This window comes from Strigops habroptila, chromosome Z (assembly GCF_004027225.2).
Source record: "Strigops habroptila isolate Jane chromosome Z, bStrHab1.2.pri, whole genome shotgun sequence".
In the NCBI taxonomy this organism is placed as follows: domain Eukaryota; kingdom Metazoa; phylum Chordata; class Aves; order Psittaciformes; family Psittacidae; genus Strigops; species Strigops habroptila.
Window position 1 is genome coordinate 87741174 of NC_044302.2, and position 12949 is coordinate 87754122.

The following is a 12949-nucleotide window of genomic DNA, read 5'->3' on the forward strand; positions in this document are numbered from 1 at the left end:
CAAGACATCTGGTCTGATTGCTGATAACTTCTTTGTCCAGGTTTTTGTATCAGAGACCTCCTGAGATTCAGTGAATTATTCAGGTTTTTTAATTACCAAATGTCATTAGATGCTTAGGTCTGGATAACCAAAGAAGATCCAAATCTTTAGATCCCCGATGTAGACTTGCCGTCAGGGGAGGTGCAGAGTGATTCATCTGACCACATATAGGTGTCTACTTTGTGATGTTATCCTCCTACCATGGAAACTCCCCTGAAAAAGGGGAAGTAACAAAAATTCTAATCTTTGTCTGTGTGGTTGTGTATACATTGCATAAATACATATACATGCATATATGCATACGTAAACGATCTCTTTCACTATGGGTTTTGTCCCTCATCTAAGATATCAGTTAACTACTTTTTACTTCCTACGTTAGTAACACTGTTTGGTTTTTAGTAATTAACTGTATTGTGACATTTGTTGTTTTAATGACAGGGAGGACAGAGAAGCACGTTTCCTAGCTAGTAAAATGGGAATAGTGGCAGCATTTCGATCATGGGCAGGTGAGATTTTTTGTTTGTTTGAAGCTGGATGATTGGAAGGGGAATTTTATTTTCTAGTATAAAAGAGTGGTTTGAGAGACAGTCTGTCTCATTTCATATGTCTGATTTCTATCACTGCCTTCCTACAATGCTACTAACGTGTTTTGGTATTGTAAAATTGGAGGATGCATACATAGTTTTCTTTGACAAGACACAGCTTCCTCAACTCCCATATAGAATGCCTTTTAAGGTGTACTTTGATGGTAGTTCTTGATATCTGATGGGTGAGAGGATGTTGAAAATAACATCATACGGTAAGAATTTGCCCTTAACATCATTCTGCCACTGTAAATAAGATATCTTTTTCTCTGTGTGAGGAGATACCACCAGAGTAGTTCCATTACCACCTGCTTCTACTAGGTGCCTTAGCTGAAGGAAAATTGCAGATGGACAGAGTTTGGGATTTTTCATGTGGAAGACACTTCTAAATTGAAAAAGCAGATTATTTTTTTTTTCTCTCATTTTTCTAAATTCTGTCTCTGCAATATTATAATTCCTAACATGAAGATACTGCCTTAGGGACTCATCACTCTTTTAGACAAGACAGTGTCTTGCAAGTAAACTGTATCAGTTGATATGATGATTTACAAAAACTTTGAGTAGGATTTTTACAGGCTATACTTCGGAAAGATTCAAACTGTATAGAAAGCCGTCTTCATTGTAAGACTATTTGCTGTATCTTTTATGTTCTGAAAATGATCACTAAGCTTCTTTCAATATCCAGGTATCCTTCAAAAATTTTTTACATGTGTTCTCACTCGTTTGGGGAGGAAGTTTGTGACGACTTTGAAACTTTTAGGAAGCAGTTTCTGATAGTAAGGAAGATGAAGCAACTCCCCTCAGACACTTAGAACTAATTATATATGCCTAAAACTTCAAGTGGCTGAAGAAACAGTTGTTGTGGAATACATTAGTTGCCATGGCACTTTCACTGTTGAACAATTATCCTTTTTTATTACTTATGTTGGAGCCTAACATCTTAAATATTTTTAATACGAAAATGTCCTTACGCTGTCAGTCTTACCAAAGGACATGTAGCTAAACCAGTCTGCTTTTGGGGTGTTTTTTTGCCCGTCTGTACTATCTGCTGTGTTATACTGTTCTGCTCTCCTGATTTTTCCAGACTGGGTTATTCTTCAGAGCTGATGGTTACTATGTCCTTTATCCTCATAGGCAGTCATATCCTTAGAGGTAAAATGGGCATGCAAAATGACTGCATGCACCCAAATCTATTCCTGCATTGCATTTAGGATGTGGCCCCTACATGCTCTTGGAAAAGACCTTTGAGAGGTGCATTTTGGAGCACACTTAAGTGCCCTTATTATGTACGTGGCCGTATGTGCATGTCTTTGGTTTTTGTGACATGAAGTTTTGAAATTCAGGATTTTCAAGCAAAGTTCATACAAAGCACATGTCATTAAAGTTAAATTTATGTTAGTGAAAATAAATAGGTAGGTGACATTTTTAATTTTTTAGTAATTTTTAAAGAATAACGGTTTGGGATTTGTTTATGATCTGTAAGACAAAGTGGATTCTTTTTGTTCATTTAAAGTTGCATTTTGGAGAAGCTTGTTTGTTTTCTAAATAGCATGTGTCTGTAAATTTTAATTCTGTGAAGTACAAAGAAAAATGGTCAAGGAAATGAGAAGGATTATTGTCTTTGCCGCCACATTTTTGATGAAGAGATAGATATATATATATATAAATTGAGGCTAAAGATCAGTGTAAGCTGCAGGTGTAACATTTAGAAACAGTTTGAAGGTTTTTCCTATTAATATTGAAATATTAAACTGATCAACAATACTGTATAAAAGGACCAAATTATAAGAGAGGCTTTGAGGTTTTATGCAAAGTTAAATCTACTATGTTGAAACTCTGGAGATGAGCATTAGTCATTTAGGAAAAGATGGTTTAAAACTGTGCACAGAGAATGGTGTTCCGAGTATGTTTAAACCTGCTGCTTAGAATTCATGTAGGTTAAAAGGAACTGAATAATTTGTTAGGCTAAGATGCAGCTTTTGATGGAGAAACTTCTCACAGTTCTGCCAAGATGATGCAGATCTTTCAGGTTTAAGATTAATTCTCTACTGACAATTTTATCTTTTCTTTCTGCTGTTTAATAAATGTTGCTTTTGCAGATAAATTGAAAATACTGTGTACAGTAGAAAGGGCAAAAGTATCTATAGTTTTTAATGAAGAAGCAGATTTTTTTATTGAAGTTTTGTTAAATGTTAGTTGTTGGAAAGGAGATAGCATGATAAAGGTGAAAATGTTTATGATTGGTAAGTTTTATTATCTGTGCTCATACTCAAACTGGAAATAAAATTCAACATGTTTAATGTTTTTGGTTTGGTTTTGAGGTTTTTTTATTTTTTTATTTGTTGTTTTTTATTTGGTGCAGGGATATTATAAAGTATTTGATGTTTTCTAGGTATTATCAGCCTGTGCAAACCTGGAAATTCGGGGATTCAGTCTCTTATCGGGGTACTCTGTATACCAAATATGGAAATACGGGTAGGTGATAAACATTTAGTACTGATGTAGGTATAATATTGAATGTTTTACTTAAGGTATTCTTAAAAATTTCACAATTTAGTGGTTTAAACACAGACTCCAGTGAGACCACTACCGTCGATTTTATTTGATCCCTGAGTTTAAGACTATAATTCTGTTATAAAATTCCTGTGAGAATGGAAACACCCTGTATGGCTGAGAGCAGGGAATGGAGGAGAGAAAAATACATAATTTTCAGTCTGGTCACAAGTCAAAGCAATTTCACAGTAGCTGCAATTATGAGTTTAAAGCGTAATAATCAGTGTTGAATCCAAGATAAATAAAAATGTTTCTTCACAATTACTAGCCAAAAAGTTGATGTTCGCAGCAGTAACTGTTCTAAAAAAATCTGTAATCCAAGTAGCTTGAATTTCCACAGAATTCAGAGTGACGATAAGGCACAGTTCTAAAGTAAACAAGCCTCTTCCCTTATTCTTTTCTCCAGATTATTTCAGTTTATGAATATAATCATGTTACCAAAAAAAAAAAAAGACCCTGAAACAGGTTACACCAATTTTAGTACAATGTGGAAAATCAACTTGAATATTAATAGTGAACAGAAGGACAATTTTTGTAATCTAAATTCTGTGTTTGTTTGGTTTTTTTGGTAGCGAGGTCTGCTTGAAGTTCTATATGATATATTTCGCCTTCCTCTCCCAGTTAATGCAGAAGAATTTATTGAGGCACTTCTCAGTGTAGGTGAGTATTTAGAACCAGTTCATATAAGAATTTTATCTATTAAGCTCTTCTATTAAATTTTAACTTTACTGTCTCCTCTGTACTGTAAATTATGTCAATATTGCCTGTTTCATCAATGAATTCATTGGGTGCTCTGAAGTATTGTTTAAAATTCTTTATCAACTGTTAAGTGTTGTAAATTTGATAAAGATCAGTGGTACATAATGGAGCATTTACACAAATGACTGTGTAAACACATTACTACAAATTTGACTTATTTGAACTGTTAAAAGAGTTAGTGAATGTTACAGAAAAGTTACTGAACAGTCTCTTCTATATATTGTGCATGTGCTAGCCATCTCCACTGCACTTAAGCAGACTTTTCCTAGGGCAGGTGTATGCTTTTTCATGTCTTTATATTTAGCAGTTAGTTTACTCCATTCTAAACCCAAGAGTATCTTCTGCTTTCTTTCACACTGCAAAAGTATGAGCCCAAAAGGAGCAAGTTTCAGCCTGTAACGTTCCAGCAATTCTCCAAACTAGTTGATAATAAAACTTTAATCCTTATTCCACATTTATAAGTAAATATATTGGGTTTTCTTGCAAACTTGCTACTTTGCAGCATATGGATGTACATTTTAAATTTTTTGGTGTAACAATGTTTTGTGTTAAACAAGTTTAATGTGTTTATGAATTGGAAATGTCATTATAGTGATAGACACTTGGATACATCTTTGTCGTAGCTTTAAAGTTAGCTTTACTTTGTTCAGGAGTATGTATTAGACAACTTCCTAGAGATCCCTTCTGACAAAAATTTCTATAATTTGAAACCTCGAATATTTTTTTTTCCTGCAAGAAGTGTTATTTGCATACTGATAACCATTAAAATAACACTATGAAATCCTGTGTTATAATTACCATTGTCCATATTGTCCTAGATCCAAGCAGGTTTCAAGACTGTTGGAGACTTTCTGATGGCTTTGTAGCTGCTGAAGCTAAAACTGTATTACCCCATCGAGCCAGGTCAAGGTGAGTATTTAATGAGCTTACTGTAAACCCTTGCTTCTGTTCTGTGGTAGTGTTAACAAAATATTTGTTGTTTTTCTTGCAGATGCAATAAGAAACTAGCTTTCTAAACTGTTTCCATACTTCTTTTCTTCTTAGGCCTGATCTCATGGATAATTATTTGGCTTTAGTGCTTTCAGCTTTTATTACCAATGGACTTCTAGAGGTAACTGATGTCTTTTGAGTAGATGCTTCCTACTTTCAACCTATAAATGTTAAAATAAAATGTTATACATTAAGTGTTGTAATAATTCTTTAACTTTTTGAAGGGTCTGGTTGAAGTGATCACAAGTAGTGATGACCATGTGTCTGTTAGAGCAACTATCCTTTTAGGAGAACTTTTGCACATGGTAAGTAGAACTTGTGCTGAGAATAAGTAGTATCAGTAGCTAGTTGCAAATACATATTTCCAACTAAAGCTTTGAATTTGTGTTATGAATTTAGAACAGCTACTTTTCATTAGAATAATGGGTTAATCTACACTTCATCTTTTGGCACTTCGTACATCAAAACCAGGAAGGCTGTTTGGAAAATATTGAAAGACCTCATAGCAGCCTTCCAGTATCTGAAGAGGGTCTATAAGGATGCTGGGGAGGGACTCTTCCTTAGGGACTGTAGTGGTAGGACAAGGGGTAATGGGTTCAAACTTAAACAGGGGAAGTTTAGATTAGATATAAGGAAGAAGTTCTTTACAGTGAGGGTGGTGAAGCACTGGAATGGGTTGCCCAGGGAGATTGTGGATGCTCCATCCCTGGTGGTGTTCAAGGCCAGGTTGGACAGCTCCCAAACTCTTACCGGTACACTTCCTTGCCTCAGTAGCTAGTTGTATTTTAAGCTGGAGTCCTGCAAACTCACGTATCAGTTACTGTGTTTGGGAAAAGGACTTGCTGATTTTTGCTGTCTTCAGAATGATGGTAGCCCTCAGGCAGTATGTTTAGGTCCCTGCCTCACAGGCTAGGCAAATGAAAACTTTTCTTTACATTCAGCTTGATGTAGCTAGGGCACTTGATATTGCTCATTCAGGCAACTGCAACGTGGCAGAGTGCTCTATTAGCACTGCTGTGGGTAGACCACGCTACAGAGAAGCCAAACAGACCTTGCTTTGATCTGCTTCCCTCAACCTAACATACCTTTTACAGTAGCTTCTCTCCCTTAATCTAAACTATTCTGCTATTGAGATGATACTACTGTTTTCATATATGCTCCAGTCCTACCTTTCAGCCTCACAAGGAGCTGTTAGTCATATGTGAAGTGATATGATTTACCTTTCTTGCAGAACAGTTCTTTTATTTCATCCTCTCTTGATGGCAAGAATAGCATATGCAGCAGAGCACTTCATGATGACTTTTCTTGCGATTATTTGGAAAAAAAGAGTTTAAAACCCCCTTACTTCTTAAGAGATGCTAAGATTGCAAAATACAGCTTTGTCTTGCAAAAATTTGAATATGAGTTACCAGACGTAGTCTGCAAATTTAGACTATCAACTCATTTCGTTGGTGGTTAATGGTCCAAAAAAGAATGGGTTATTACCACAGTGATTTACAACATCTCAGCTCAGCAGCATGGGTCACAATCACAACAAATCTGTTTTCTAGCCTCCTCAGTAATTTGTCTTTAGACGATTGGTGAAATTTCTTGAGTAGTCAGTCAGCCATGTAGTTTAAAAAGAGGTATCTGTAGTAACTATGCCATTTTTCTGTTGCTGACATTTGAGTATGCTGCAAAGCACAGGTGTTTTTTGGCTTTCTGGAGGCAGTTCATTAGTCAGAGGTAACTGTTTATCAAAATACTGAACAAATGTTTGTACTTCTATTTAACGTAAGAGATTGAAGTAACCATTTTCATTATTCTTTTGTTTCCAAAAATACTTGCCTATGTTTCCCAAAATAAAAGCAATTAAATATCTAATAGCTTAGGAAGTTAAGTTAATTAATGAGGGTTTGGGGTTTTTTGTTTTGTGGTGGTTTTTGGTTTTGTGCAGAAAGATTTTAATAGAAATCATCAGCTTAAATTGTGTTTCTGGTTTTAGGTATCTTTGTAGTTTTATACACGACATCAGAATATCTGATGCTTCGCATGTTTTTGCATGTTAACACTTAAATAAATTAGAAGGCTCTGAAATCCAAAATTGTCTTAAGTCATTAGTGAAAGTAGTGTGAAAAGTGGTAGATTCTTCAAATGTTGATCCTAAACAGATGGCTTGAAAATGTTGTAGTAAGTTATTCTAACTGGTTTTTGTTGTTTTTAGGCAAACACAATTCTTCCTCATTCTCACAGCCATCACCTGCACTGCTTACCAACACTAATGAACATGGCAGCATCTTTTGACATCATGAAAGAGAAAAGACTGTAAGAATTCTAAGTTTCACTTAAAAGCAAAAATATTTACATCTTCTTTTCCCCCTACAAATGAGTGAAAACCTACAAGTTTTCTGGTGGCTGAAACCATTGCTGTCTTTACTTAAAAGCAAACAAATGCATGTGTATATAAATGCTGCCTGATCTGCTTGCATTTGTTTGTACGAGACAATTTAAATTGAATGTTTCTTTTGGGGGGGATTTCTAACATTAAATTATAGGAAATGTCTTTGTTAATTACTCATGCCATTCCAGGTCTCCCTTATCACATCAGTATGCTGATAAACATATCGTAACTTTCTAAATAAAATATTGTTCATTGTGTTGTCAGAACATAAATTACAGAATCTTTCTGAAATACTACTGTGAAATACATGCTGTTTGTAGAGTGATTCAAAGAAACTTGGTGCTCTTCTGCTCTTTAGTTTTGAAAGTTTGTTATATGTCAGTAGAAGATTTCGGTAGGTGATAACAGTTATTTTTCAAAAAAGACATAACTGAAACTCCATCACAGTACATTTCACTTGGATAAAATTGTGGGATCAGAGGAAGGATGAAGAGCAGATGGGATACGTTTGTGGATTACCTGCATTTTTTTTGCATTTTGACATTTGTAGACGTACCTGATAGAGTAGTAAGACTTCATGGTTTTGTTGGAAGAAAGTGATTTTTCTACAGGTAGTATTTTTTTATTTGGGGATCTTGGTTTTGGTCAACACTGTGTTGTTTCATACTCTGGAAAATTGTAAGCCCTGATACGGATTAAATTTAAGTAATGTAGATAAGTGACCAAATCCAAAGGTATGTTTATTTGAAGATAATATAAATAATAATATAAACTCCCCTATGAGAATTTTTGTTTACCAGGAAAAAAAGGTAGACTTACCTCCTCATTTTAGACTTTCTTACTTTATTTTGCTCATCAGGTTTTTTTCTGCTACTACTATTTTGTAATTAACTGTTTCTGCCCTTGTCAACTGTCATTTCTATTACTGCTTATCTTTTCCTGGAAGACTTCTTACATGCTGTTGCTGAACTCTTTAGAGATAAAGAATGGAAAACATATTACTTATACTACTGCCACCCTCCGAGGGTGGGGAAGGGGGGAAAGTGGGGTGGGCAATCCAAAACCAAAACCCATAAACAACAGAATTTACAAGAATTACTTTATTAGTCGAAGTTGAAGCTAGCTCACTCAACTCTTAACTTTACTGCAGAATGTTGTTCTACTGTGGCATCTCACAATACTTTATCAGCTTTAAACTTTACGATATCTTCTGTGAACTGTGATAGATTCCTTACTACTAGAAATTCTAAAAGATGATTTTCTGTATAATTTCAGTACAAGACTGGTGCCTATGGATGTATGAAAACATGTATATTAAGAAAATTATTTTCTTATTTGCTTCAGATTGTTAGTTGGCTCTTTCTTGAGCTGTGTTTATTTACTCAAAATACAGCAGTGGTGCTATTGGATAACAGTTGCCAAATACTGATCATAGGGTATTTTTTCTATTAGACGAGCAAGTGCCGCACTCAACTGCTTGAAACGTTTTCATGAGATGAAGAAAAGAGGACCTAAACCTTACAGCCTCCATTTAGATCACATTATTCAGAAAGCGATCTCAACACACCAAAAAAGGGATCAGTACCGTGTGCAGAAAGACATCTTTATTCTAAAGGTATTACCATTACTGATTTTTCTAAACTGAATTTCACTTTGTATTTTGGAGACTTAGATCCTGCCCCCCAAGCTTCACTCTGATTTAATTCAGTCATTTGCACGATTTCTTTGTAGTATTTTGTTCATTTCATTTGTCTTGTTAGGTACTTGTGGATACTATATTGTACTTCTAGAAACTGAGGAGCGAAATTACACTAACGTTTGATGCCTTTTAGGACCAACTGTGGTCTTTTAGATTATAACCATGCAATTTACTTTCAAATGTAAATTACTGTGGAGTACTGTGAGCATAGCCCTTTTAATGATTGTTACATGACTGGTTAGTATATCATGTGACAAGACTGAAAAAAATGGTGCAAGGAAACTTACTATAGTTTTTCATGTCTGTATTCCAGGATACAGAAGAAGCACTTGTAATGAATCTTCGAGACAGCCAGGTTCTCAATCATAAAGAGAATCTTGACTGGAATTGGAATTTAATAGGTACCATACTGAAGGTGAGCTTAAAAAGGGTGTGATATTAGTTTTATGAAATTGATTGAAGGAAGTCTGCATTTCACATGTGAGCTTTGACATTCTGACATTAATTGCGTATGTAATGTTATATGTTTTGGACTAATACAAATACTCCTGTATAATAGAGTTTATTATAAAATGAATTTGTTTTTACAAAATAAAAGAAATATCTCTGACAGGAAGGGCATTATCTTAAATATATTTAATGCACAGCTTTTAAGCAAAAAACTTTCTGAGTGAGTACTCAGTACAGCTTTCAAATTAAAATAGCTCCTGTCATTCTGTGGATCAAAGCCATACTTTCGTTGTTACCTCAAGGAACATTTTCTTACTGTCTTCTTTACTGTGTTGTTATAAAGATGGTCAAAGGGCAGTCAAGGGTTAATGGTGACAATGATAATCAATATTATATTAAAACAATAATAGAAACTAAATGTTTCTGTTAATTGTGTATTATTTCTCTTTCCCTCACCCCCAGAGACTGATAAACTTGACAGAGCAAGAATCTGGTACAAAGACCTGAATATGTATATTAAAGTAACTTTGCTCCACCAAATTTCGCTCTTCAGAGGCTTTTAACTGCAATTTACTGGATTACTAGATACCCATGATGATTAATCAGATGGCTTTTTACCTTTGATTCAGTATTAAAGATATGAAGGAACTTTTTCAGAATCTTGCTCTTAATTAATCAGAGTAATACGTGGACTATGGAAGCTTTATGTAGTTGACTACTAAGGTGTTGGATTTTTTTAGTTGAAATTTAAGTCACGCTGCAAGTTTCAATGCTATCTCAGACTTCTCTGGCAATAGATTTTCTAGTGTCCTGTCAAACTGTTGCTAATGTCTCAAAATCAGAGGCTTCTGTCTTTTGGAATGAGAAATTTGTGTGTTTTCTGGTTTAATTCTAACCACTTCTGTTTCTGTTAAAATGCACACCAGCATAAACTAAGATAATGTTATCAGGGTGGTCCATATTTAGTCCTTGAATGAGAAGGATCCAGATTCCAGTGTTTGGACTTGGCTGTCTCATGTGGATCTTCTTCTTGTCTCTGTCGCAGACTGTGGACAGCTGTGGAGCATCAGCTTTCTAACAACTCGCTACTTGCATCTCGTGTGGTCCTTTACTGCCTTTTTTACTTGCTCAGCGTGCTGTCTAAGCCGCTAAAAGAGCAGCAAAAGTGGCAGTGGTCAGTACGGAGGAATTGCAACTTTGTCATTGACAGTAGAGCTTCATACTTTATCTGGCACTGTTACTAGTGTAATCAGTTCTACTAATCATTAAGTAGTGCATTTTATGTCTTTAGTGAAGTGTATCACTTAGGTAGGAAAGAAGAATGTTTTATGGAGCTTTTCTCCATCCGTTCTACGAAGATACTTACTAGCAGCAACAAAAATAGATCTGAAACCATAGAGACAACAGATGGCTGTAAAAACAGAGGAAAATATAATAGAAAGGATAGGTCCAGGAGAGAGTGCTACGGCTGCATGTGATCCTTCTTAAAACATTCATGATGAGTTTAAGTACTATTTTAATAAGCAGTATTTAAATGAACTGTAACAGAATGATTATTTTAAAACAAATAATAGTGAAACGACTACAAAAAATTATTTATCTATTATGCAGATCATTTTTTTTATTTGCAGGGAAGAAACTGAAAAAACTTATTAATTTTTCATTAGCTTTTCATAGTTTGCTGTTTTCATTAGAATTGTGGCCTTCAGCACATTGCATGTGACTGACATTCCCTGTCCTTCTCTAGAAAAAAATTGAATAGTTCTTCGAGCAGGAAGTGTGGGTTTTTGAATAAATGAGGGGGTTTGATAGGTAACATTAGATGCAAGAAAACTTACACCTCTAATTATTAGGTAAATATAAATTTAATAGTAATGAGGAAATTTTAGTGATTAATCAAGCACTGATGTACAAGCTTCATATAATGCTATATTTGCTGTTTTTCTAGTGGCCAAATGTAAATCTAAGGAACTATAAAGATGAACAATTGCACAGGTATGTAAAAATTACATAGACCTCCTTTGCAGAGAGAAATTTGGAAAAACTGGGTTTTAATATTGCAGTAAACTATTCATTGCATATATCACATTTCTATAACTTAATCTCTAGATAAGGAGCAAACCAGAAAATTAGCATAATAAGGTTGCAGTATTTGCTTTAAATTAACGGGACTTTAAGCTTCAGTAGTTGCTTTTCTATGCACAGCTACTTCATATATATATTCCCTTAACAAGAATCATACCATCTTTGCAAACACCTGTTTCATTTTAAACCTTGAAGTATTACCTCTTTGATATTTAATACATTACTGTTTAATGTCAACACTTGACAAATTTTGACACGATAGGTCTACAGTTGTACATTTATATAGTTCAGCTTTCGTCAAAAACTAAAAGGAAGTTATTTCTAGTTGCTCTTAATGGCGAGGAAAGCATCTGTGATTTGGGGAGGAAAAAAAAAGTACAGCTCTGGTTCCTTTCATGTCTGTTGGCATTTAGACATTTTTATTTTGTGCATGTATGGTAATAGTATTACTATAATTAGTTCTTGAATGTGCCTTTTAACATGAATTTCAGAAATTTGTTTGATGAAATTACTTTGGAGAGTAGTTCTGTTCTGTAGGCATCAAAAGGTACTTCTGCTACTTCTGTGAAAGTCCAAATATTTTTGATAGAGATGCATTCATTTTATAGAAATACAGTTAATACATGTGTCTACACATGTCCATGCATAAGGATGTATATATATGCATATACATATACATATACATATACACTTGAGTATACACATATATGCACACATAAAAATGTACTAGTTAATATGTGTAACATATTTATTGCTAGTAACCCAGAATAAAATAGATTTCATTTAACAAAATTTAAAGAAGCCCTCACATTTCCTTTATAATTCATCCTGTGTTTGGAGTTGGGGTAGTGGCTTACTCTAACGAAAGGCTCAGTGCTCTAGTTAAGTTTTCTTAATGTTCAACATACCTACCTTCAGACAGAACATTCTGTGTTATTTTTAAGCACAAGTGTGTGTTTATTTTTTGACAAAGAATTGGTATGGGGAAGCTCTCTGCTGAAGATTTATTTCTGCAATGCAAAACGCAAGCTATATATACCATGATCTCAAAAAGTCTGAGTGAGTCTGCATCTGCATTTGCAATCACTGTGTTATTCTACAGAAATGCTAAAGAGAGCTGAATGAAAATACTGTTGCAGAATAAATATGGCCTTTTCCTGGCAGACCACAAAAATGTATTTTTCACTTTAGTATTAACTAAAGTAGCTGAAGAAAACTCATGTCACAGATTCTTGTTTTGCTCTTTTTACGTCCAGATAAGTGTAGTCTTTGAAACTCACCACAGGCTAAACTGCAGCAAAATAAATTACAAGCATGAGAAGAAGGAAGCTATAGCTTCCGAGAGTATAGAGGTTTTTAGTTCCTTTGCTTATTTTAAATCATGGCATGGAAAACCCTTCATAACATGCA

The 12949-nt window shown here is 34.6% G+C and overlaps 1 protein-coding gene across 4 annotated transcripts in view; it reads left to right on the forward strand.

Annotated features, from left to right (window-relative positions):
- Positions 1 to 12949, forward strand: part of RICTOR (RPTOR independent companion of MTOR complex 2) — a 90454-nt gene that overhangs the window by 40150 nt on the left and 37355 nt on the right. For 3 of the 4 annotated variants that reach the window (XM_030511744.1, XM_030511745.1, XM_032919636.1), the window contains exons 10-19: positions 478 to 545; positions 3016 to 3098; positions 3749 to 3836; positions 4754 to 4844; positions 4980 to 5046; positions 5150 to 5230; positions 7129 to 7229; positions 8758 to 8920; positions 9318 to 9419; positions 11403 to 11449. In XM_030511744.1, coding sequence (XP_030367604.1) covers positions 478 to 545; positions 3016 to 3098; positions 3749 to 3836; positions 4754 to 4844; positions 4980 to 5046; positions 5150 to 5230; positions 7129 to 7229; positions 8758 to 8920; positions 9318 to 9419; positions 11403 to 11449 — 891 coding nt within the window. Of the gene's footprint in view, positions 1 to 477; positions 546 to 3015; positions 3099 to 3748; positions 3837 to 4246; positions 4845 to 4979; positions 5047 to 5149; positions 5231 to 7128; positions 7230 to 8757; positions 8921 to 9317; positions 9420 to 11402; positions 11450 to 12949 lie in introns of all 4 variants that reach the window. The other variant, XM_030511747.1, reaches the window with a different exon arrangement.